Here is a 24,964-nt window from a genome sequence, read left to right on the forward strand (position 1 = left end):
CATTTGAATGCTTTCTCGCATACTTTACAGCCCAAATGTGAACTTTTGCTGTAATTTTTGCTGTTTTAGGCAGCACTTGACACCAACTATCACTGAATGAGATTTCAGCCTTTTCATGCAATGGATTGAAGAATTATTAAATATTAAAGCTGCTGTGATGCGGGGGACCATAATTTGACATGAAAAACTAATTTGCAATCAATTGCAAAAATCTTCTGAAAATTTTGACTCATGACATTATTGTTTGACATGCTCATATCTCTACTACCCTCCTACAAGAAATATGTACTGTTTTGTTTTCAGGCCTAAGTTTAATGATTCTGTGAGGTTTGAAAGAAAGCAACCAACTGTGACGCGCGGGACAAAAATAACATTATGAAAAATCCAGAATTTTTCTACATTTTGCAGTTATTAGACAACAAATTGTCACAATTTGAAGTTACAACATCGATATACATGTGGTAAATCAGCTAATAATTTAAAATTGGTATCTATTATACTTATTTTATTTAAACATGGAACGTAAAACACATACGATTCAAAGATTGTCAGACTTATTTTTTTAAATCATTGAATTCTGCCGTTATCATTTCTTCTTTTTCTAGCAAAAGTATCTCGGTGACCTGATAGTTCCCACTGTTGCAATAACTAGAGATGCTTTAAGAGAAAAGTTCCTCTGGGTGTTTCTTTTTTCGTTGGGGTTTGACCGCATGAATTTCTTGCACGCACTGTGCATGTACTTTATAGTGTAGCTACTTTCATTGGTTTCCGCTGTGAGAATTTCTCCAATGTTGACTTCAGAGTCATAAGCCGATGCGACCAACATTTGTGGTGAAAACTGAGTTAGTGTTGGTGAAATATCTCTTGGAGTTACCCTTTGGTTAGGTTCGCCGCTCTGTGTGCGGAATTGGCTGTCAGGGAGGACACCATTTCATCAGAACAACATCACTATCTTTTTATTTGCTATGTGATGGCAAAATTGAATGCCACGAACTATAGGCACCATGGACCAGGGTTCTTTGCAGATCTGCGCTGTTTCAGTAATCTTATCTTTTGAGATGGAGAACATCTTCATTGGTTTCACTAATTTAGAAGTTATTGTTGGCATCACCTTTTCCGGCACACAACCATTAGAACCTGTTGTTCGATGTCCTTCAATACCATCTCTTGCACCTTTGCCATGTGACGTAATTTTTGTAACCATACTTTACAAACACACATGTGTTCAAAGATTACCTCATAATTTGACTGCATCACCCCAAGGTGTATCAGTAGGGTGATATTGACAAATTCCATGTTCTGAGTTACAAGACATGACAAATTAATTCCAATTTTTCATTTCTCTCAAAGAAACTGGCTTTGGTGACTTAGAATATCAAGTGTTGCTTTTACATGCTAGGTATCAAAATGAAATCTCAAACAAAGGCAGACATCATCGTACTAATAAAAATGTCCCGCGCATCACAAATACTTCTACATGTATGTGCCTATAAAACAGAAACTTGCCATATTTTCAGCGAATTGGGGAATTTGGCCGAGGTACAGCAGCCCAAAATCAAATTATAGATTAAATTTTTTTACTTCAGATAGCTTAGGAAGAACAGGCTGCAACTAAATGCACTAAAAATGTGACACACGGGACAAACTATTTTTTGCTCGCCTGAATGGTAAGGAAGAATTGCATTTGTTAAGAAAAAACACCCTGGCTACAAAATCTACTTTTGTATTGATTATAAAAGAAAAGCACACTTTATTTCACAATGAATGGCAAAGTTTGGGAGAAAATAACCGATTGCTCCTAGTGTCACACCTCGATACCAAAAAAGTCTACTTGCATGCCCCATATCATCATGAGAGAAGATTTTATTATAAAAATGTTCACGTTTCTGTATGTCTGAACATGTTTACTCACTAATTGACAGAAAATTATGATCACAAAAGGTAGAAACAAAATTGCCTATGTGCACTATGCCTAATTGACACTATGCCTGGCCTTGCCCAATAACATAGTCTGAACACCGCTTAACATCGTCATTGCAAATTAGAACGTCTTAATTTAAATTGAATAAACTTTTTAAAAAGCTTTGATGTGTTCAGGTCAAATAGGCTAGAGTCTGCCGTTTTTTTAGTAAAGCCACTGCTTTTGCTGTTTAGACTGCTTTTTAATTGGGAGAATAACAGGTTAAAACGAGTTTAACAAGCCTTTTAGGGCACATTCAACAGATGTTCATTAGTTTTTCTGATTTTTTAGGCCTGAGAAAGTGTCAGAGTTTTTTTCTAAGATGGCGTCGGAGCTCCAGCCTCATCCCGAGTGGAAGGATTGGTTTGGTAAGCTTCTACAGGTTTTATTCTTGGATGTATTTGACACTTTCTCAATTTGGTTATTTCTTTGTTCGTGTCAATGGCACTGGGCATTTTCGGAGACAACTTTTTCTAGCTATTATTTAGTACTCCTTTTGCTTACATGACCTTTGGCATTTAAATACAACATCTTCACAGAAATATAATAATGTATAATATAATATACACGTAAACAATTTCTATGTGTGTTAAATTAAAGATCAATTTACACTAGTCTTTGGCACTTACCATCATCACTGTTTTTAACAATCACAGCTCACAGGCTGTTTCAACTTTTGACCTTGCTGTCAACTGGCTAGGAGTGTAACCCAACCAAATACTAAACAGTTCTGTAGTGATTTATGATATGCTTTGATATATATCCCACACTCTATTCTTCATTTCTTTTGAAAAATTTAAAAATCTTTGGAAAACAGAGCAGCAGCATATAACTCAGTGATAAAGCCTAAACCATGAGACAGTCATTGTTGAAACGGCTGACAGAGAGAGAGGGGGAGAGGGGGAGAGATAGAGGGAGAGAGGGGAGGGAGAGGAATGGGAGAGAGGAGGGAGAGGAGAGAGAGAGACTTGATGATTTATTTGCAGAAGGTCTCTCCATCATCCTTCATTATATTGCAACTAGTCTGTTGTAGCATTGCCATTCATAAAGCATCCGGAGACCAATGATGCTTTTGCGACGTGTTTCACCAAACAATGGCAAGACGCTTTGCAGCTTTCTCTCTTCAACTATCTCAGCGTGATATTCCAATCGATGCCAACTCCGTCACTGATGGACATGCACAGACACTCCGCAGTACAGCTGAGGGTCAGACACCAAATTTTTCTGCAGTGCATTTAGCTCTTCTACTTGTCTGTTTATGGTTATGTCTATTTGTACCTAGGATCTCAAGCTACTCTCTACTTATCTTACCATAGAATATTTTAAGTGGATTATAAGTTTTACATATTTACACTGTACTATTCTTCTCCAAATATTGCGTGCTCTATAGAAGTGACGAAGTCTACTACTATATTGCAGTTGGAAGGGTGCCACTGTTATATGACTCTCTACAAGTGAGAGTCAAGTGTTTTAGTTGGACTGCTAGTACTTGTAGGATATTGTTGGTTGCCATGGTATGGCTAAGTAGGGTTGAAATTTACTTTTGTATGTTTAAAACTGTGCCAAGGGGTGAGAAGCTCCACAGTCATTGATGACAAAAATTTGCTCAATAATATATTTGGAAGAGTTGTTTTTTAGCCCGAAAGTGGTCGAAGAAAAATAAAGCCAGGAATGTTGCGAGGCTCCATGGATATGGTTGATGATTTCTATACCTTATCACAGTACGTCCGCGTGCAAGACTGACCTTACATTTCTACTTCAGTTTTGAATGCTAAAAGTTATGTGAAAGTATTGTCAATGTTGATTTACCACTTAAGATTAAATATATTAAAATTTAATTATAATTTTTATACCATTGTTAACATTGTTAGCGCCAAAAAAATGCAAAATGTTGCTTTAGGTCCATCACAGTAGAGGAGCCTGCTGCATCTAAAAAGGGCAAGTCAACTGTAGCAAAAAGCTTCGCTAAGCTCAAGGGGAACAACTCCGTATCTACCGGTTAGTAACAGTTATGTATCTCAAGTAGTAAATGGCACACAAAGGCTTCCCATGGCAGATCATTAATTTGGTAATATGTTAAACCCAGCGCTGTGGAATTTGTATCACTAACATTTTGCCTCGCATCCTCTCACTTATTTTAGCTCTGCCACTGCATGTAGTGTCTCCAAGTTGTCCAATAGATCTTTAAAATAGTAACTGTAGAGTAGGGGTGTCAAACTCATTTTCACCGAGGGCCACATCAGCATAATGGCTGTCCTCAAAGGGCCAGATGTAACTTACAATTGTAACGAAATGTAATCAAATAATGTAAAATAACTTTAACTAGTCTTTGATATTAAATAACTCTGACTTTATTACTTAAAGTTGCAAACAGAACAGTTGCACAGCAAAACATGGAGAGCACTTGTTTTCGAAAAAAAATCAGAAAAATTACACAATACCCATTAACACGGGCATACTTTCAGTAAAATCAAAAATTTTGAGCTGCTAAGAACATGAATTTGTTTGCATACACACATTAAACTTGCAAACACTAAATAATTGTTACAGCAGCAACACAAAATCAATATGTAAGCAGCAAAAAATCAAAAAATTATTGGCTATTTGCTAAACAAAGTTAGACTTGCACAAAAAAAATTGCAAAGTATACAGTGTTTGACTAAAATTATTTATTTATTACATACAATACAAAGTTATGAATATTATTTATACATGTACAGTTATTCGTGAACATGAAAATCACGAAACTATAATTTCAAATTTTTCCTTGCGAGTATTATCCTTCAAAGCATAGCAAATCTACATCCCAATATAACTCAAATAAACTGCCATAAACATGTTTCAAATAATAAAAATATGTTCAGTAACTCTGTTCTTGACTTTTCAGACTTCAGGGGCAGCTCTAAGAATCAATATGATCCTATCGAGATTGAATGATAACTTTAGTCTGACTACGGCTGACAGCCTAAAAAGGGCATTTTTATTCGAGCATAACGATTCAAATTGAAAAAATTAAATGTTAGTAAAATTTTTGAAACATTAAAAATAATGTTTAGATTTGATTAATGCAGTCTTTCACTGTCTTACCCCTTCTGAATCTGCATATTTACTTCTGGAGTTGAAAAAGTTGATCGCAAACGATAAATTTTTAAGTGACTGCGGATGATTTTCGGTTTAGCTAAATGTCGAATTGGGTGTAGTATTTTAGTTGTAACTTTTGCCAGAGAGATCATTGAGGCATATTTGTACCTTTGTTCGATTAGCCAGAAAATTTTCTTTCTGACTAATCAAAATTATTCTTATGTAATTTAAAAATAACGATACAAGGAATAGATGAACTTCAGAAGCAAGATAACTCGCGTTGGGGTGCCTAGCAACGTTATAAATACGGGAGTTAACACCGTCTCGTGCGAATGAACCAGGGGCCATATAAAATGAGGTGGCGGGCCACATGTGGCCCACGGGCCATGTGTTTGACACCTGTGCTGTAGAGGATGTTTGTTTGATCCTGTTATTTTTTTTTGTTTCATGTCTATCTTTGCTTGCATTTTATGTGCCACAATAATTGTGAACAAACCATTTTGATAGCATGTAGGCGTGTGAAGGTTTTACCATGGAAATGATCAGCTTCAAAAGGTAAAATGTTTTGATTTAATTTTATCATTTTTGTGTTGAGCTACACTTTCTTTGTTATTAGGGCTGCAAACCTATTATCATCTATACGGTGAATCATTAACAGTGATGCACATTTATTTAGCTAGTGTGGGGTTTTGAGTAGCCTGTCTTTTGTTTTTTGCGGAGTTGTCCCACGTCGAGCGGGCGAGCAACAACAGCTTGTCACAAAACGTACTGCACCTGATGCATCAGCTGCACATATAGGGAGTTGTTCTCTTCCGTCTACGCGGCTTGGCTGCGATGTTATGTCGGTCGCTCCATTGGTAATAATAACGGATTTCACGCAAAAATTTACGTAGAAAAAAATAAGATTACAACGTTTAATCAAAGACCAGTCAATGTGATAAACTTTAGTGGAACTTGAGAACAAAATAAATTGAAAATAAAATCAATAAGAACAAATAAAACTGACTGATACAAAAATAAAACTGACTGAGCGCACAAATAACGAAATGTTTAGTCGCTGTTGTTGCCTAAGTTCTCAAAGTCTACTGTAGTTTACTGCAGAGACGGGTCGCGAGTTAAACGCTCTTATCTTAATTTTTCTACATAAATTTTTGCGCGAAATCTGTTATGATTACCAATGGAGCGACCGACATAACATCCAAACCAAGCCGCATAAACGGAAGAGAACAACTCCCCTACTAGTGCAGCTGATGCATCAGGTGCAGTACATCTTGTGACAAGCTGTTGTTGCTCGCCCACTCGACGGGGGACAACTCCGCAAAAAACAACAGTTTGTCTAGACAGGCTAGGTTTTGAGCAGCAACCATCCCAACTACTTGAATGTCTTGTAGTATAACAGTAAAACTTCTAGACTTGTGAACAGCAGGTCGGGGTTCAATTCCCAAAAAGGGTCACCTCCGATGACAGGAATGACATCCAACCCTAAATTGGTCTCCGGTTGTTGAGGTTCCCTTGCTACTGGACTCAGACATGTCCAGCCAAGATCACGGAGAGTTTATATATCAACAATGTATTTAAAAACATGCACAGCCTCTGCTTGCGGTAAATGTAGCAGATATCATGCTTGATCTTTGAAGGTATGCCTACACAAACGGTAACCATTTGTAACGAGTCGTGGTGTTTCACTTCCTTTCGCCTTCTATTAACAAGATTACCAAACTGTATGCAAGCTTCTCAAGTGCAAGTCGAAGCATTAACAAAATAAAATGTTGACAATGAGCCAGTAACAGCGGCTGATCTGACTGCTGCCACTGTTAACCAGCATGTAAATGGTTGAAATTGATTACATATATTTTTTTTATTGATGTTTCAGCCAAGGCTAAAGGAAAAAGTCTCATTACCCAGGCAATCAACTCATCATTTAGTGCACCACAAACTACAGAAAGTTCAAGACTATCTTCGACAGCGACATCTAGTCTGCCCAACAGTTCTCTTACCAAGTCACGTCGTCCCAACTCAGGAGATCACAATGAGATGAGACAGGCTTTGTTAGCGACCTCTAGTAAGGTGTGGAGTTATCTTTCCTTTGTTGTTTAGCGTGCTGATAGCTAAAATACTATTGCATCATCAGATTCATGCTGCTGGCCGATATATCATGTGAATGTTGGTAACAGTTTCTCTTTGTGAACCGTAGTCCAAGGCTAAGGTTTGTGATACCCTAGTATTCCAAGTTCTTATGTACTGTGTGACCTAGTTTAGTATGGACTCGGATAGAATTGTTGTGATTAGCTTACTCGCATATGCTTATTATCATGCTCCCTGTATAATTTGTCTGTTCACCTTTCTCTATACTCCCTCCCTCTCTCTATATCTCTCTCTCTCTTTCTCAGTCAGTCATTTTGACAATGACTGTTTTATGATATAGGCTTTATCACTGTCTTCCATGCAGCTCTTGTTTTCCGTCTTTTCCTGCCATCTGTTTGTGTCTAGTTCTCTCAATTTCGTATTACGCTTAACAAACATATTTGTATCTCAGCCTGGGTCTGCCCTGATTTTTCTATTTCCATAAAATTGCACGCAAAAGGTTTTGAGGAGCAGTAGCTTTTGCGCTACTAAAATCTCTCTCTCGGCAGTACACAGATGTAATCCGCTGGTAGGAACAGGTGTAAATATACTGACATCTCTGGTCTGCTGCAGCTACTAGCCAGAGGATAAGTTTTTTTATCCCAGCCTTCGAGTTTGGGCACGGCACACTTTTCTCATGCTACAATGTGTATATTGCAACAGTTTTATTTAGCTGTATGTTTTTATAGTTAACTATAAATAAGTAGATGATGTGCATATCTCGTGAATCTGCAACATTCTCATAAGCTTATTGTACTTTACATGTTTAGGTTAGTCCATCTAGCTCAGCTGTGTCCTACACAAGCCTGCTCGAGGCCAAGGAACAGGAGATGGTCACCATCACAGAATCAGAGGAAGGTAAGATGATGTTATCAGCAGCATTGAAAACTTTTTAAACTAGCCCATGTGCATGGCGTAACTCCGCAGCCCATGTGCATGGCGTAACTCCGCAGCCCATGTGCATGGCGTAACTCCGCAGCCCATGTGCATGGCGTAACTCCGCAGCCCATGTGCATGGCGTAACTCCGCAGCCCATGTGCATGGCGTAACTCCGCGTGCTAGCACTTTGTTGTCGAGTTGTAAATGCGGTGCCTTTAAACGCATTTACCGACTTCTGCGCATGGTGTCTCTTTCTCTAGCTTTCTTCTGTAAATAGCTTCACTATTCTGCGCAAACCTAGCTAAGAAAAGTGGAATTCTAAAAAGAAAATGTGGTTCAATTTATAATAAGTTGGTTACAACACACACTTTTTGTGTTTGCGGGTCATATTTCCTTATCGTAAGGTATTATGCCCAATTTTGGGGCCATGTCGCACGAGAGTTAAGAGCTTTATCACTCTTTCTCTGCACTGTCTTTGACCGTAACTCTTTCTCTGCACTGTCATTGACCGTAACTCTTTCTCTGCACTGTCATTCACCATAACTCTTTCTCTGCATTGTCATGAACTGTAACACTTTCTCTGTACTGTCATTAACTGTAACTCTTTCTCTGCACTGTCATTGACTGTAACTCTTTCTCTGCACTATCATTGACTGTAACTCTTTCTCTGTACTGTCATTAACTGTAACTCTTTCTCTGCACTGTCATTAACTGTAACTCTTTCTCTGTACTGTCATTAACTGTAACTCTTTCTCTGTACTGTCATTGACTGTAACTCTTTCTCTGTACTGTCATTAACTGTAACTCTTTCTCTGCACTGTCATTAACTGTAACTCTTTCTCTGTACTGTCATTAACTGTAACTCTTTCTCTGCACTGTCATTTACTGTAACTCTTTCTCTGTACTGTCATTAACTGTAACTCTTTCTCTGCACTGTCATTAACTGTAACTCTTTCTCTGCACTGTCATTTACTGTAACTCTTTCTCTGTACTGTCATTAACTGTAACTCTTTCTCTGCACTGTCATTAACTGTAACTCTTTCTCTGTACTGTCATTAACTGTAACTCTTTCTCTGTACTGTCATTAACTGTAACACTTTCTCTGTACTGTCATTAACTGTAACTCTTTCTCTGCACTGTCATTGACTGTAACTCTTTCTCTGCACTGTCATTGACTGTAACTCTTTCTCTGTACTGTCATTAACTGTAACTCTTTCTCTGCACTGTCATTAACTGTAACTCTTTCTCTGTACTGTCATTAACTGTAACTCTTTCTCTGCACTGTCATTGACTGTAACTCTTTCTCTGTACTGTCATTAACTGTAACTCTTTCTCTGCACTGTCATTGACTGTAACTCTTTCTCTGCACTGTCATTGACTGTAACTCTTTCTCTGTACTGTCATTAACTGTAACTCTTTCTCTGCACTGTCATTAACTGTAACTCTTTCTCTGTACTGTCATTAACTGTAACTCTTTCTCTGCACTGTCATTGACTGTAACTCTTTCTCTGCACTGTCATTGACTGTAACTCTTTCTCTGTACTGTCATTAACTGTAACTCTTTCTCTGCACTGTCATTGACTGTAACTCTTTCTCTGCACTGTCATTGACTGTAACTCTTTCTCTGTACTGTCATTAACTGTAACTCTTTCTCTGCACTGTCATTGACTGTAACTCTTTCTCTGTACTGTCATTAACTGTAACTCTTTCTCTGCACTGTCATTAACTGTAACTCTTTCTCTGTACTGTCATTAACTGTAACTCTTTCTCTGCACTGTCATTAACTGTAACTCTTTCTCTGTAATGTCATTAACTGTAACTCTTTCTCTGTACTGTCATTAACTGTAACTCTTTCTCTGCACTGTCATTAACTGTAACTCTTTCTCTGTACTGTCATTAACTGTAACTCTTTCTCTGTACTGTCATTAACTGTAACTCTTTCTCTGCACTGTCATTAACTGTAACTCTTTCTCTGTACTTCATTAATTGTAACACTTTCTCTGTACTGTCATTAACTGTAACTCTTTCTCTGCACTGTCATTAACTGTAACTCTTTCTCTGCACTGTCATTAACTGTAACTCTTTCTCTGTACTGTCATTGACTGTAACTCTTTCTCTGTACTGTCATTAACTGTAACTCTTTCTCTGCACTGTCATTAACTGTAACTCTTTCTCTGCACTGTCATTGACTGTAACTCTTTCTCTGTACTGTCATTAACACTTTCTTTGCACTGTCATTAACTGTAACTCTTTCTCTGTGCTGTCATTAACTGTAACTCTTTCTCTGCACTGTCATTAACTGTAACTCTTTCTCTGTACTTCATTAATTGTAACACTTTCTCTGTACTGTCATTAACTGTAACTCTTTCTCTGCACTGTCATTGACTGTAACTCTTTCTCTGCACTGTCATTGACTGTAACTCTTTCTCTGTACTGTCATTAACTGTAACTCTTTCTCTGCACTGTCATTAACTGTAACTCTTTCTCTGTACTGTCATTAACTGTAACTCTTTCTCTGCACTGTTATTAACTGTAACTCTTTCTCTGTGCTGTCATTAACTGTAACTCTTTCTCTGCACTATCATTGACTGTAACTCTATCTCTGCACTGACATTGACTGTGACACTTCCTCTTCACTCTCATTGACTAACTCTTTCTCTGCACTGTCATTGACTGTAACTCTTTCTCTGTACTGTCATTAACTGTAACTCTTTCTCTGCACTGTCATTAACTGTAACTCTTTCTCTGCACTGTCATTGACTGTAACTCTTTCTCTGTACTGTCATTAACTGTAACTCTTTCTTTGCACTGTCATTGACTGTAACTCTTTCTCTGCACTATCATTGACTGTAACTCTATCTCTGCACTGACATTGACTGTGACACTTCCTCTTCACTCTCATTGACTAACTCTTTCTCTGCACTGTCATTGACTGTAACTCTTTCTCTGCACTGTCATTAACTGTAGCACTTTCTTTGCACTGTCATTGACTGTAACTCTTTCTCTGCACTGTCATTAACTGTAACTCTTTCTCTGCACTGTCATTAACTGTAGCACTTTCTTTGCACTGTCATTGACTGTAACTCTTTCTCTGCAAGCTTTCCTAGAGTGGCTAATACGGGCATGCCTTGTGTCACCAAATCAACCCATTAGTTTTCGTTATTCTCTTAATGCTTACCCCAGTTGTAACAGAGGCTCTTTACATTTTGCGTGCTTTAGTATGGGGTCCAAGAAACATCTGCGTCTAGAGATTGATGGTTTGCACTAGAGATTTTATCATTACCTTATTACTACAAGGGAGTTTTTTGGATATAAGTTCTCAGTTTAAAGTAAACTCCATTTTTATTTTGGAACAACCTTCACTGCCGGCAATCGTAGTATTTTTAGACACAACCCGCTTAATGACCACTTTATTTAATGTTGGTACCAATTCAAAGCTAAGGCACTTGTAGCCTGTGAGTTATTGACAAAAATGCTATGCGGAGATGCGCGACTTGAGATGTAAACCATCCGTTTTCAGGCACATAGTTGTCTTAGAAGAGAAGCTGAGATATCCAAACCATGATCAACACCTACTCACCGCCTGACTGCTCAGTGGTAATTAAATTTTAGTTTTATTCTTCGGTGATGCTTTTAATATTTTGTGTTTTTAAACTGCACATGTTTTGCTTCTTGCAGTGCATCATGACTACGTGATCAGTGGACAGCATACATATACAGAGCACTCCAACTCCATAACCCATGCAAAGTTTAGTAAATCTGGCAGTGTGATCGCCAGCGCCGACATTGATCACGTGATTAAGTATGTCAGTATATATCTACATGTATTTAGAGGGAGGACAAAATGGTTTTTTTCTGCTATAAGGGGTATGCCTTGACTGCCGAGATGTAACAGAAACACTGTCTAAATTAACATTCATTCCAGAGTTTGTTGTGTAGTAGAATCAAACATTGTATGAAGGTGACACTCTGTTATATCGCTATTACTAGAGTGTGGACCAGGGAAGTGATGCCAACGACCATAGCTACGGTTATATCCAAAAGCAATGTACTCAGCCTAGAATTTGTGGACAGTGCAGGCAAGCTGGTCAGTGTTTGAGCACCATCATATGTTTGTCATTGACAAGTCGGTCTTTTTAGAGCCATTTTTGTTTGCTTGGACTCATCTGATATTGTGTCTATTTATATATCACAGTAGAAGTAGGTACAGTAGATGCTCCTACAATAACCTGTTCTGGGAATATTTACGCTATAGGGATTTTATATTATATAAACAGTAACATACATGTAGTTTGCCTCATCATTTCTAAGATTTTCCCAAACTCACTGAACCTCGCATAAATTCTTTACAGTACATGTATGTAGAATTTACATTACCAGAGGTTTATATTTTAGGAGTGGCTACTGTATGGTGTTTCGTGTTCAACTTGGCTATGGTTTCTCTTGTGTTTAGCAGACCTCTCTCTGAAATCTCTGCCAAAAAGGTGTTTCTGCACAGTTGAGGTTTTTTGCAGCGAAAATTGTCTAAAAATAGGTATCCTGTGACTTACCCCCTGGCCACTTACCACCAACACCCCCCCCCCCCCCCCCCCCGTCATAGTATACCTCCAGTCATTTACCCCCCTGGCAACGTACCTCCCAGCCATATACCCCCAGTCATTTACCCCCTGGTCACATACCCTCCTAGGCTATATACCCTCTAGGTCAATTACTCCCCAGGTGAATTACCCCCTCCCCATGATATCTTTGAAGAGTTTCCGCTAAGCACTAATTGTAAGTGCGATACCCTTGATCATAGATTAGATTCTTTGAAATTGAACTTGTAAGGAATTTAGACAATTAATTATTCTTTTGATTCAATGAGTACAGATGTCAACCAAGAATGGGTTGCATAATAGAACTGCTCAGAGTACATATCAAAGGTGCTCAATACCCTTGATCCTGGGTTGGATAGATTCTTTGAAGCAAAACTTGTAAAGAACTAAGACAGTTAATGCATGCATATAAGTTGAAAAATGTGTTGTACCATTAGTATCATAAAATTTATCATGGAGTTCATTACTAGTACTAAAGAAGGTTCGAAGTTAGTGTATAAAGGATTCGTATATGTGAGGCAGAAAAATTTAGCAAATGGAGTTGTCATATGAATGATAAACAATGCAAAGCTAAATTGAAAGTGAAAGGTGAAGTTATTGGGAAGACCAACGAACAGACACACGCCGTTTCAATTGGTCGTCCAGAGGCTCTGAAACTGCGTCAGTCAGTTAAAAGACGTGTACTAGACACTGAAGAAACTGCCCAACAAATTATCACTCAAAAACTTGAAAATATACCAGAGCAAGCTTCTGCACATATTCCAGCCATTCGCACTATACGCAGAGGAATACGCAGATATCGTCAGCATGTGGGAAACCCACACCCAGTTCCCCAGACCCCTGAGGAGATTGTCATTGCTGAAGAATACAAAGTAACATTAGTGGAGAAGGTTTTCTATTGTATGATGGAGGTGATGATGAAAACCTTATACTATTGTCGACACACAGATATTTCCAGGTTCTCGAAACTTTATCTCACTGGTTCTGTGATGGTACATTCAAGGTTGTCCCAAGTGTCTTTTATCAGCGATTCACAATTCATGCACTTACTGCAGATCGCATTCTACCCTGTGTGTATGCTCTACTACCCAACAAACAGCAAACAACATACGAAAATCTCTTTCGACAGGTGAACGCATTGAACTCGGAATTATCTCCCACGTCCATAATGTTAGACTTCGAAAATGCTATTAAAAATGCACTTTACACTGTATTCCCGATACTACAATACAGAAGTGCTTTTATCATCTATCACAGGCAATCTACAGGAAAGTTCAAAATGGAGGCCTCCCGGTACAGTACCAGAATGATGTAGATATAAATATGTGTATCCGCTCTATGGCTGCTCTCGCATTCATGCCTGTGAATGACATCGTGGACTCATTTGAGACATTTTCAGATAACATACCTGAAGTCGGCCAACCAGTTGTGTACTATTTTGAAGACACGTTCATTGGGCGACAACAATGTAGAAGTCGACGTAAACTAAGATTTCCTCACACATAGTGGAGTATTCACGAAAAAGTTGTTAACAATTTGCCTCGCACAAACAATAATGTTGAAGGATGGCACAGACACATGCAAGCAAACATCAGCGCCTACCATCCCAACTTCTGGCATTTCTGGATCATACTTCGTAGAGAGCAAGCACTAAATGAAGTCGCCATAACCCAAATGATAGCTGGTGAACCAGCATCAACACAAAGGCCAAAATATCGAGCTATATCGCAGAGACTACAGACAATAGTTGCGGACTATGAAAATAGACCAATTCTTGAATTCTTACGTGGTATAGCACACAATATTCAAATTTAACTTCATGATTGTCTAAAAATAAATTTTATTTTTAGACAATCATGAAGTTACATTTGAATATTGTGTGCTATACCACGTAAGAATTCAAGAATTGGTCTATTTTCATAGTCCGCAACTATTGTCTGTAGTCTCTGCGATATAGCTCGATATTTTGGCCTTTGTGTTGATGCTGGTTCACCAGCTATCATTGGGTTATGGCGACTTCATTTTGATGTCCCTACATGTACATGTTTTGCAAATACATGTAAATTACTATCTGTTTGTATTAAAATAAAATTTCATGATTAGTTTGTAAATAAATGCATTTATTTTTAAGTGTTTTTTTTTTTAATTATTCATTATGAACTATTAATTAAACCATGACAAATTAGCAAGTGGTTCATGTGATTTAAACCAAAAATTAACTGATTTAAAAAACTGTATTATGTGTTATGCGGGGTGGGGGTATTGACTTGGGGGTATATAGCCTAGGGGGTATGTGACCAGGGAGTATAAGGTTGAGGGGAGGTAAGTGGCCAGGAGATAAGTGACCTAAAATCCTAAAAACATACTTTCACTTGATAAACACTCTAGAACAAGTTTGTACGTATTAAAGGTTGTTTGTTAGCGAGGTTCAAGTATAATATAGCTAATGTCAGCTGATGAAGTTATGCTTTCGTTCTGTCACATTTTGTAGCTGCTAATTGGTGCAAAGCCAGACATGGTGAAGATATATGAGACGTCTACGAAACGATCTCTAGTAGATATCAAAGTAGCAGAAGGCTTGTCAAACACAAAGTAAGCTCATTGTGTCTATCAATTACACTGAAACAATTAGTTACCATGGACATTTATACTGACAGGAAGTTCCCTTAGCTTTTTATGCTATGAATAAAAGACACCAATCATGTTTTGAGGATCAGCAGTTCAATGCTGCCTGCTGCTTGTATAACTGTTTGGACTGCTGTATTCATGCACCTAAAATACAAGCAACAACTTCAGATGTAGGTTGGCATACAAATCTTTTGTTTAAAGTTGTACTCTAATTCCTGTTGTAAGCATCCAACTGTGTTATTATAATTTTACTGAGTAAATATAGATGAAGACTGTTGGTACATATAGAAACACGTCATAGTTTATCTATACGCATGTTTTGTTCTGCAGAATTTCCGACCTATCAGTTGACCTGATTGGACATAACTTTGTGTGTTCAACGTTAGTAAATGGAACAAGCTCTGGACTGTTGAGTATTTGCAGCATAGCAACAGGCACGCGACAGGTAGGTTAGAGTGGCACCAGAGTATTCTTGTCGGTAAGATGTTTACTAAAGGCACTTTATCAGTTCACCGCGTGAAGGCTTTTTCACTTCTGATGTCAACTATCCAGAAGGAATGGACTTGGTGTTAGGAATGGCTTTTAACACCACTTATACTAGTTCTTGCATTGTCTTTTTGTTTCCATGCCTAATTAATCGTTGCGAGTAAACATGTGTGTCTAGGCGGTGCCCTGTGCGTTTATCCTTGGTATAATGCAGCGAGTGCACAACTCTCGTCTCTTTGCATAGTTCTGCATGGAGGACCAGGCTATCCAGTCAGTTGAGTATTTTAATTATGGAAACAATCTGCTGGCTGGCTGTGTGGATGGAACCCTTAAGATATTTGGTGAGTCATTTTACCTAGTTTCCAGAGTGATAAGAAGTCAAAGTATGGTGGGTCGACATCTTGTTTCAGTATGACAGTCAACAGTTTGAGGGGTCTCAATCTAGATCATTCAGTAAAAATCACTCAAAGAGGCTGATTGAAAGCTGGAGTAAAGCATGAAAGTTGTTGGAATTATGCCAAGCTGTAGTTTGTAGATGGGAGACTGCTAACTAGTGAGACAACATGAACTCGTTGTGTATGTTTCTGTGATCTCTCAATGCTGTCACCTACTCACTTAGGGTGCTGTTGGATTTCTTTCGCATTCTCTAGAGAGACAAAACCTAGCATCACAAAATATCTAAAACATATCTATTGTTAGTAGGGTACCCGTAAATCCTATACGCAGCTTTTACCAATCTGCCAGCAATTAGTTCTATTTTTATCATAAATACCCTACCTTCATGCAGTATAGAGGGGTACCTTCATGCGGTATAGAGGGGTACCGTTATGCAGTATAGAGGGGTACCTTCATACAGTATAGAGGGGTACCTTCATCCGGTATAGAGGGATACCTTCAGGCAGTATAGAGGGGTACCTTCATGCAGTATAGAGGGGTACCTTCTTGCAGTATAGAGGGTACCTTCATGCAGTATAGAGGGTACCTTCATGCAGTATAGAGGGGTACCTTCATGCAGTATAGAGGGGTACCTTCATGCAGTATAGAGGGGTACCTTCATGCAGTTTAGAGGGGTACCTTCATGCAGTATAGAGGGGTACCTTCATGCAGTATAGAGGGGTACCTTCATGCAGTATAGAGGGGTACCTTCATTCAGTATAGAGGGGTACCTTCGTGCAGTATAGAGGGGTACCTTCGTGCAGTATAGAGGGGTACCTTCATGCAGTATAGAAGGGTATCTTCATGCAGTATAGAGGGGTACCTTCATGCAGTATAGAGGGATGCATAGATAAAATAGCCAGAAATATCCGTCCTATAACGGGGTTCACAATAAGCATTTGTTTAGTACTATGGGTAACAATAAACATGGGAGTTATCTTCTATATGCCACTTTAAAAGATACGTAACCAATATAGCAATTACTCTATTGATGACCTGTGAATGAGTGTACTTGAACACTTTGGTAGACATTAAACCTCTTATAAGCAAATGTTTAATTATCATAGCTTAACAAACATTAAAATAGTTATAAAGATCTATCGTCACAGCTTTTCTATTGGTTTTGGATTTAATATTTAACTACAGTCAAACATGGATAACTCGTCCACGGATAGCTCGAACACATGGTTAATTCGAACATTTCCTTTGGTTCGTTCCCATGTAATGATAAATTGCTATAGATAACTCGAACTCAACACTGTTAATTCGAACTGTTTTTTTGCCCAACGGCTACCGAAACGGTTGTTATCGCTTTAGAAAATCACTTTATTCAAAGCCATAGAGGTAAACTTCATCTTTTTGTAATTCATAAGCGTCGTTATTACCACCATCGGCAAAATATTTTTGTCAACGACTTTTCTAAAACTTTGGTGAAATTTGATTTATACTGCGATACGATGAATAGCACGGGCTAGCCGGGTCACGCGCGCAAGGATTTTCGCCACGCACATACAAAACAAAAATCGCATGTTGTTTTGTATGTGCATGGCGAAAATCCTTGAGTGCGTGACCCGGCTAGCCCGTGATGAATAGTTTTCCGACGTTGATTCCGTGTTGAATCAACGTCGGAATGTTGAATGTTTAAAACGTCTTAAAAATGTTGTAATTAAACGTATACGTTGTCTGAGCTACAAAAAACTATTCATCGTTTGACCTAAACACAGAATACGTGTGTACATTCAATAAGTATCTATTAAAAAAGCGTGAGTGATATAGAATGTACCGTAAAACCTCGTAAAACTTCTAATTGAACTGCCTCGGAGTGTTGCTCTTAACGAATCCCAGGTAAAGTAAGGTAATCTGCATAAACTTCAAGAAAAAACGGCAAAATTGATCGTGGGTAAAACCCCAAAAGAAAAAAATGTCTTTTCTTTTGAGCATTTCAACAACGATCAAGTTTTGCCAATGTCAATCTGAAAAACGTCCTGGCAATAACATCACCTCAAACAACAAACCAATCTCAAGTGATAGAAAAATCTCTATACTTTTTCATGAAAACGTTTTAAACTTTACATTAGAAGCATTTAATTTGAAACAAGCCATTTGTGCTTTTGATTTATATTATAGTTTGTATATGTACATGTATCTTTTGTTAAATACATGCACTTGTGACAGTGCTCTGATAACTTGAACGCTCTGATAATTCGAACACTTTTGCTCGGTCCCGTGAAGTTCGAGTTCTCCATGTTTGACTGTATTTGCAAAGGTCTCGGCCCACAGTTTTTAAAAAGGCGTGTCACCAACCTTACGCTTATTTACTGTCAACGGAACAGGTACTCAATAAAGGTATAAAGTATTGTAACTCTCCTACAATTGTGAGGTGCACAATCGGAATTCGAAAGCCTTACGTGTATCCCTTTACATAACTCCTAGCCGATGTCCATTAGGAGCTATGCACTCTTATTAAAGTTAAATGCACAAAAAACTACCCGGGTTTCATTTTTGTAAAATTTTATTTGTCTGGTAAAACTGGTTTCTTTAGTATGTAGACTATAGCTCGTTGAGATACATATGGGAGCATAACTCCTCTTATTTAGGTCAAACTTTCCTATTACAAGATCTAATAATGGTCCTATGGTAATGATTGCAGATGTGAGGCAAGTCAAAGCTATAAAGACATGGAAAGCTCACTCTGGAAAAATCTATAACATGCAGCTATCTCATGATGGACTGTCTTGCTTCACAATAGACAGTGATAATACGGTGCATATTTCTTGTTATGTATTTATTATGCAGCACTTTAGTTGCAGTCTAACCTTTCTCACATTAGCTTTCTTAACTCACTTATTTATAGAAGTACGGTATATAATTGTTATCATTTCTATCAGTTTACATATTATCGTCATGTAAAGACATGTTGATGATACTACAAAAATTAGAAACAGTACATTTTTGAAGCAAGTTTTATAAAAATTATAACGGCTCCTTATTTGTTTGGTCCAACGTGTGTTGGAAACTGGGCTCTGCTAATCACACTAGATAACATTTTGTTCATGTTCAACTAGTGAGATTTTGCACCTGTAGTTCTTACAGTGGCCATCCTCAAGTGCACCATCTAGTGTAGTCTTGGAGTAGTATTGCAGAAAGTTGGTAACTTTTCTATTTCTGAACAGGTTTCACAGTGGAACTTATCGAGTGGTAGGCTGTATCAGTCATTTTCGTTGCATGACGGAGCAGCTGGGCCGTATGTCCTCCAGCAAAATTCCCACAAGCAGATTCAAACACCAAAAGATAAAGTATTCGCTCTCAACCCATCCAACACACATTTTCTGAGCTGCTACAAGACAAGCGCCCTCATATACAAGGTCTGTGCAGAGCTGATGTCCGTATGAAGTAACACCCTTTGAAACTTTGTTCAACTTAGTTAGTGGACATCACATGATAAAATATGTTGGTTTAGAAAGAACAAGACTCGCTGTGTGACTTCCAGTATATTCCTATAGCCATTTATTTGTATATACAACGAGCTGAATGCCCGGCGTTGCACCGGGTAATAAACAAAGTTTTTGCTTAGAAAATATATTTTGATTGGCTAAGTTTCTTTACCCCATGAATTTGAGTAACTTAAGCTGGTCTAAATTTTTATTATAATAGTAGCCGTGTTCGTCCCTCTGAAGCCAGCGTTAGGAAAAAAAGATTGCGTCATGATCTCTCACGCAATCATGATCTTCAAGCATCCTAGTTGATGCACGCTATTTTAACCAATCAGCATTGAAGCTTGGCGGGTGTAATAAGTATGATGTGCACATATTCCATAGTGCAGTCAGTTGGTTGGTTAGCGTAATGTCGGGTAACTGATAGTACGCCTGTCTGCAAAACTGGAAGTTCCGAGTTCAAATCCAGTGCGAAGTGGATTTTCGTTTCTATAACTTTATTGCTATAACTGGATAGATGAATGACAGATTGAAAATGAGATTGACAAACAAACACTGATATTGATATATAGTGATTAATTCAGTGTTTCAATGAGATATATTGATGAGACTGGATAGGGTTATCACTCCTGTAATATTTCTATTTGATATTGCGTGTTATTGGTGAACTTCTGTGATGGATAAGTAGTGAGCTTGCATCTTGCTCCTTACTTTGTGTCTGGTGTAAATCATCAAAGGCTAACCTCTAGAGAGCCGCATATTTTTAAGCACAAAGCTTTTATGGCTCATTGTTTCTATGAATAGTTCCAGTCTCCATGAATTGTTTCCAATGATTATGTATTTCCTAGTTACTATTGATAGTGGAGGGGTGGTCACGGCTTATGAGGGCCTGATAACTTTAAGGGCATGAATAACATATAAGGAAGCTCACTTCCAACGATTTCAGGCAGAATGAAAGGAATGTTGTGATAGGAAAAAACCTTAATTTAATTTCTGGATGTTTCAAGTTTTTTGTCTTTAAAAAACTTTGTGTTAAAGGTGCTCAAGTCACATATTTTACAAAGTTAAGTTGTGAAGTTGTTAAGTATATTTAATTTATGGTTAAGTATATTTCATCGAATCTTTTTGACTTTTTAAAAAATTTTGATAGTCTGAAGCAATTCTAACATGAAAAATTACAAAAATTAATTGGACGGTTCTTAAATTCTACAAACCAACTTTTTATAGTCTGATTTGGGCACGTTTAGCACTTGGTTCTCCAATTGTGCAAATACTCATCAACTAATGCTAAATGGTTAGTGCAGGTTACTAGGTAAATAATATAGCTAGTGCAGGTTACTAGGTATATAATATAGTTAGTGCAGGTTACTAGGTATATAACATAGTTAGTACAGGTTATTAGGTATATAATATAGTTAGTGCAGGTTACTAGGTATATAATATAGTTAGTGCAGGTTACTAGGTATATAATATAGTTAGTGCAGGTTATTAGGTATATAATATAGTTAGTGCAGGTTACTAGGTATATAATATAGTTAGTGCAGGTTATTAGGTATATAATATAGTTAGTGCAGGTTACTAGGTATATAATATAGTTAGTGCAGGTTACTAGGTATATAATATAGTTAGTGCAGGTTACTAGGTATATAATATAGTTAGTGCAGGTTACTAGGTATATAATATAGTTAGTGCAGGTTACTAGGTATATAATATAGTTAGTGCAGGTTACTAGGTATATAATATAGTTAGTGCAGGTTACTAAGTATATAATATAGTTAGTGCAGGTTACTAGGTATATAATATAGTTAGTGCAGGTTACTAGGTATATAATATAGTTAGTGCAGGTTATTAGGTATATAATATAGTTAGTGCAGGTTACTAGGTATGTAATATAGTTAGTGCAGGTTACTAGGTATATAATATAGTTAGTGCAGGTTACTAGGTATATAATATAGTTAGTGCAGGTTACTAGGTATATAATATAGTTAGTGCAGGTTACTAGGTATATAATATAGTTAGTGCAGGTTACTAGGTATATAATATAGTTAGTGCAGGTTACTAGGTATATAATATAGTTAGTGCAGGTTACTGGGTATATAATATAGTTAGTGCAGGTTACTAGGTATATAATATGGTTAATGCAGGTTACTAGGTATATAATATAGTTAGTGCAGGTTACTAGGTATATAATTATTTTATTATTAGTCTAGCATATAATTACACTAGTAATTATTCAGGAATTATTCAAAAACTCTTTTTGAATAACTTACTGAGAGACCGATCTAAATAGTGTTTCAAACATTGATAACATGTGTTATTGTGAAAGATCTAATAGCGCAACATTGCCTGTTGAGCTTGCATGCATAACGATTATTATTGCTTTTTGATTGTTATTGTTCTCTTCTAAAGATAGTGGACGGTGAGGTGAAACGTAGTCTGCTGCTCGGAGGTCATGGCTCTCCCGTCGTTGCCGTAGACTGGGCTGCCATGGATACTGACACTTGTCTCGCCGCCGACATGTCTGGTGTGCTCAAGCTCACCACTCTTCTCCAATGATGTCTTTAGCTCTTATTCCCGTCAACACGGAGTTGTCAGCCTCTGCAATGTCGTGTCTTAATTGAATTTTATTTTTAAAAAGATTTATATTCATAACAGACGATCCTTTTCAACATTTTGCCAATAAGAGATGATGTTTTTATTTTGGTGCTAATCATGCTTTTTAATTGTTTTCTGTAGCTAATTTTTAGCTGCAATTCTTTGCCTAACGCTTATGGTTAGCTCTACGTTGATCCGTAGGTTTTAAGATAATTAAACCGTATATTCTCACATATTGTATTTCCTCTATTGTCTGCATCGCATGGTTCACTCTGCCTAAATTTGTTATAAACTGGGTAAAGGTCGCAGTCAAATCAATTATAGGGGTTGCATATACCTCAAAATCTGTTTTAAGGCAGACAGCTTTGACATACGTTGTTCATGACTGAGGCAGAATTTTATTGTATCGCACGTTCGTGGGTGTGGGTATCAGCTTATGCAGTCTTCTTACATTAGCACAGTGGCCGCTAAAATGGTGTCGAAAGACAAAACAATGGAATGACAAACAAATAGCTACAGAATGTAACACTTATTTTACAGAAATACGAGCCAGGCTTGCGCAAGCTTTTTCTAGTACCAATATAGAGCATCAAGCTTCAGGGATAAATAGGTACGCAGATTTTAATTTTGTGAAAGTTCATGAGTGTACTGTTCAGACAGTTGTTGCAAATCTAAATGAACACAAAGCAGAAGGCATAGATGGAATTCCAGCGAAATTAGTGAAAGCATGTTCACTTGAATTATCAAAATCTTTGGCCTACATATTCAACATGAGCATAAAGCAGTGTGTTTTTCCACAAAAATGAAATGCGCTAAAGTTTTACCTATATTTAAAAACAAAGGCAATAAGCTGCTATCTAATAACTATAGACTATTTCTATTATGCCGGTTTTCTCAAAAATCTTTGAGCATCTTATTAACCAACAAATCCATAACTACATTATTAAAGAAAACATTGCAGAATCTCATATTGGATATCAAAAGGGGATAGGAACTCGTGAAGCATTGATAGAATTTACAAACAATACACTTACAGCTTTAAACAATTATAGTCTATCTGTTTTAGGTATTGTCATTGACTTCTCAAAGTCTTTTGATACAATAGATTTCCATTTGCTATTTTGATATATAAGCTTAAGCAAATACATTTTTCTCAATCAAGCTTAAAATTAATTCAAAATTATTTATCAAATCGTCTTCAAAGAGTTATAATATCTCAGAAAGTATCCCAACATTTAGTAATTAAATGTGGAGTACCCCCAAGGACTCATCCTTGGACTAACACTCTTTTTGTTATATATGAATGATCTTGTAAAGAGTACTGATAAGTTTAAAACAATTTTGTTTGCTGATGATACTAACTTATTTTATACTGCTAAAAACTTGAATAAAAATATAGCTATAATTAACAAAGAATTAAATGCGATAACAAATTGGTGTGACCAAACCAAACTAACATTGAATGTTAACAAGACCAATTTCATAGTTTTTCAAAATCCACAAAATAAATTTTGATTAACAGAAAACATTTCAATGAATAGACAAAACATACTAATGACTGATAGCATAAAATTTTTAGGCTTTACAATAGATAGTACACTAAACTGGTCAAGACACATAAAACTATTGAGGAAACAACTGCGACAAAGCTTGGGACTTATTTACCAAGTCTCCTTGATAGTACCAAAAATGCCTCTTTTGCTTTATATAATACTCTAATTAACAGTAAAATAGTTTATTGCTTAGTTTAAGCATGGGGAAATGCTCCAATGAGCTACCTAAACAAAATTTTAGTCAACCAGAAGCGATTGCTGAGAATAATATATCATAAAAACTCCTTTGTTTAAAAGATCTCGTGTTTTCCCTATACAGCAACTAACTAAAAATATGTCTTTTAGCCTTCACACAATTTAAATCTCAAACTAACTTGTCAACACATTATAACACTCGTTATTTCTTATTTTCATTACCTCTTCCACTCTCCTCCTCTGCTTGTGGCCATAGACGGGTTGCCTATTGTGTCATCAGCATGGAATTCCTTGCCAATTTTACTAAGGAAAATTGGTAGTCATGATGCTTTTAGAGCTGCTTTAAAGCAGTACTTGCTGGATTCTCTGGGATAGATTTGCTCCAATTTCTATTGCTTAGACAACCATGTTTTTTTCATAGACAATCAATCTCACCTGTTAACTCGGGCTTTGCCCCTCGAATAGCCATGCTACTGTGCATATGGGCCCACATTGCATCTTAATTGTCTATAATCTTATTATGTCATGATTTAATGTAAAATAAAACAAATAAACCAAAAACAAACAAAAGAGAGAGGTTGTCCCCAAAAGTTTATTATTCTAGGGGCGTTGTTGACCATCTCATCATGGGACTGTACTAACTCCCCAGATGCATGTTCTAAAGTTTTGCGGTTTTACTAAATACTTAGTAACTATAGAAACTTGGTCGATTTCTACTAGTTGTGTGACTCGAACAAGTGAATCCTGATCTATCAGCTGCACCCTACTTGTTGTTAATTGAAGGACTTCAAAACAAATTCCAGTATGTTAAGTTCCAGTATGTTTCAAGGTTTCTACTCTGCAATATGCTGTATGTGTGCTTCAGGCTGACAAAAGTTACCTTATGAAACATCTCTGTTAAGGCCACAGGTGTCCTTTAGCGGGATATTGCGGAAGCCGAGGCCAGGCCATAATCTACACACACAAAAAACAACAAAGGTCCATGCAGTTATGAGCAAA

At 37.3% G+C, this 24,964-nt stretch overlaps 1 protein-coding gene and 1 pseudogene across 1 annotated transcript in view; both read left to right on the top strand.

The window, feature by feature from the left end:
* LOC137393881 (WD repeat-containing protein 91-like) overlaps positions 1-22,525 on the top strand; it is a 26,090-nt gene extending 3,565 nt beyond the window's left edge. The window contains exons 4-17 of the mRNA XM_068080593.1: positions 2,252-2,328; positions 2,994-3,166; positions 3,599-3,681; positions 3,861-3,958; positions 6,915-7,108; positions 7,936-8,023; positions 11,723-11,846; positions 12,035-12,131; positions 15,131-15,231; positions 15,598-15,712; positions 15,998-16,094; positions 18,839-18,951; positions 19,362-19,553; positions 22,032-22,525. Of these exons, the coding sequence (XP_067936694.1) occupies positions 2,252-2,328; positions 2,994-3,166; positions 3,599-3,681; positions 3,861-3,958; positions 6,915-7,108; positions 7,936-8,023; positions 11,723-11,846; positions 12,035-12,131; positions 15,131-15,231; positions 15,598-15,712; positions 15,998-16,094; positions 18,839-18,951; positions 19,362-19,553; positions 22,032-22,178 (1,699 nt within the window). The 3' untranslated portion in view covers positions 22,179-22,525. The remainder of the gene's footprint in view (positions 1-2,251; positions 2,329-2,993; positions 3,167-3,598; positions 3,682-3,860; positions 3,959-6,914; positions 7,109-7,935; positions 8,024-11,722; positions 11,847-12,034; positions 12,132-15,130; positions 15,232-15,597; positions 15,713-15,997; positions 16,095-18,838; positions 18,952-19,361; positions 19,554-22,031) is intronic.
* On the top strand, positions 13,093-14,145 carry LOC137392934 (uncharacterized; annotated as a pseudogene).
* Positions 22,526-24,964: the final 2,439 nt, after the last annotated feature.

The sequence above is a fragment of the Watersipora subatra genome, chromosome 4, assembly GCF_963576615.1.
Source record: "Watersipora subatra chromosome 4, tzWatSuba1.1, whole genome shotgun sequence".
NCBI classification, from domain to species: domain Eukaryota; kingdom Metazoa; phylum Bryozoa; class Gymnolaemata; order Cheilostomatida; family Watersiporidae; genus Watersipora; species Watersipora subatra.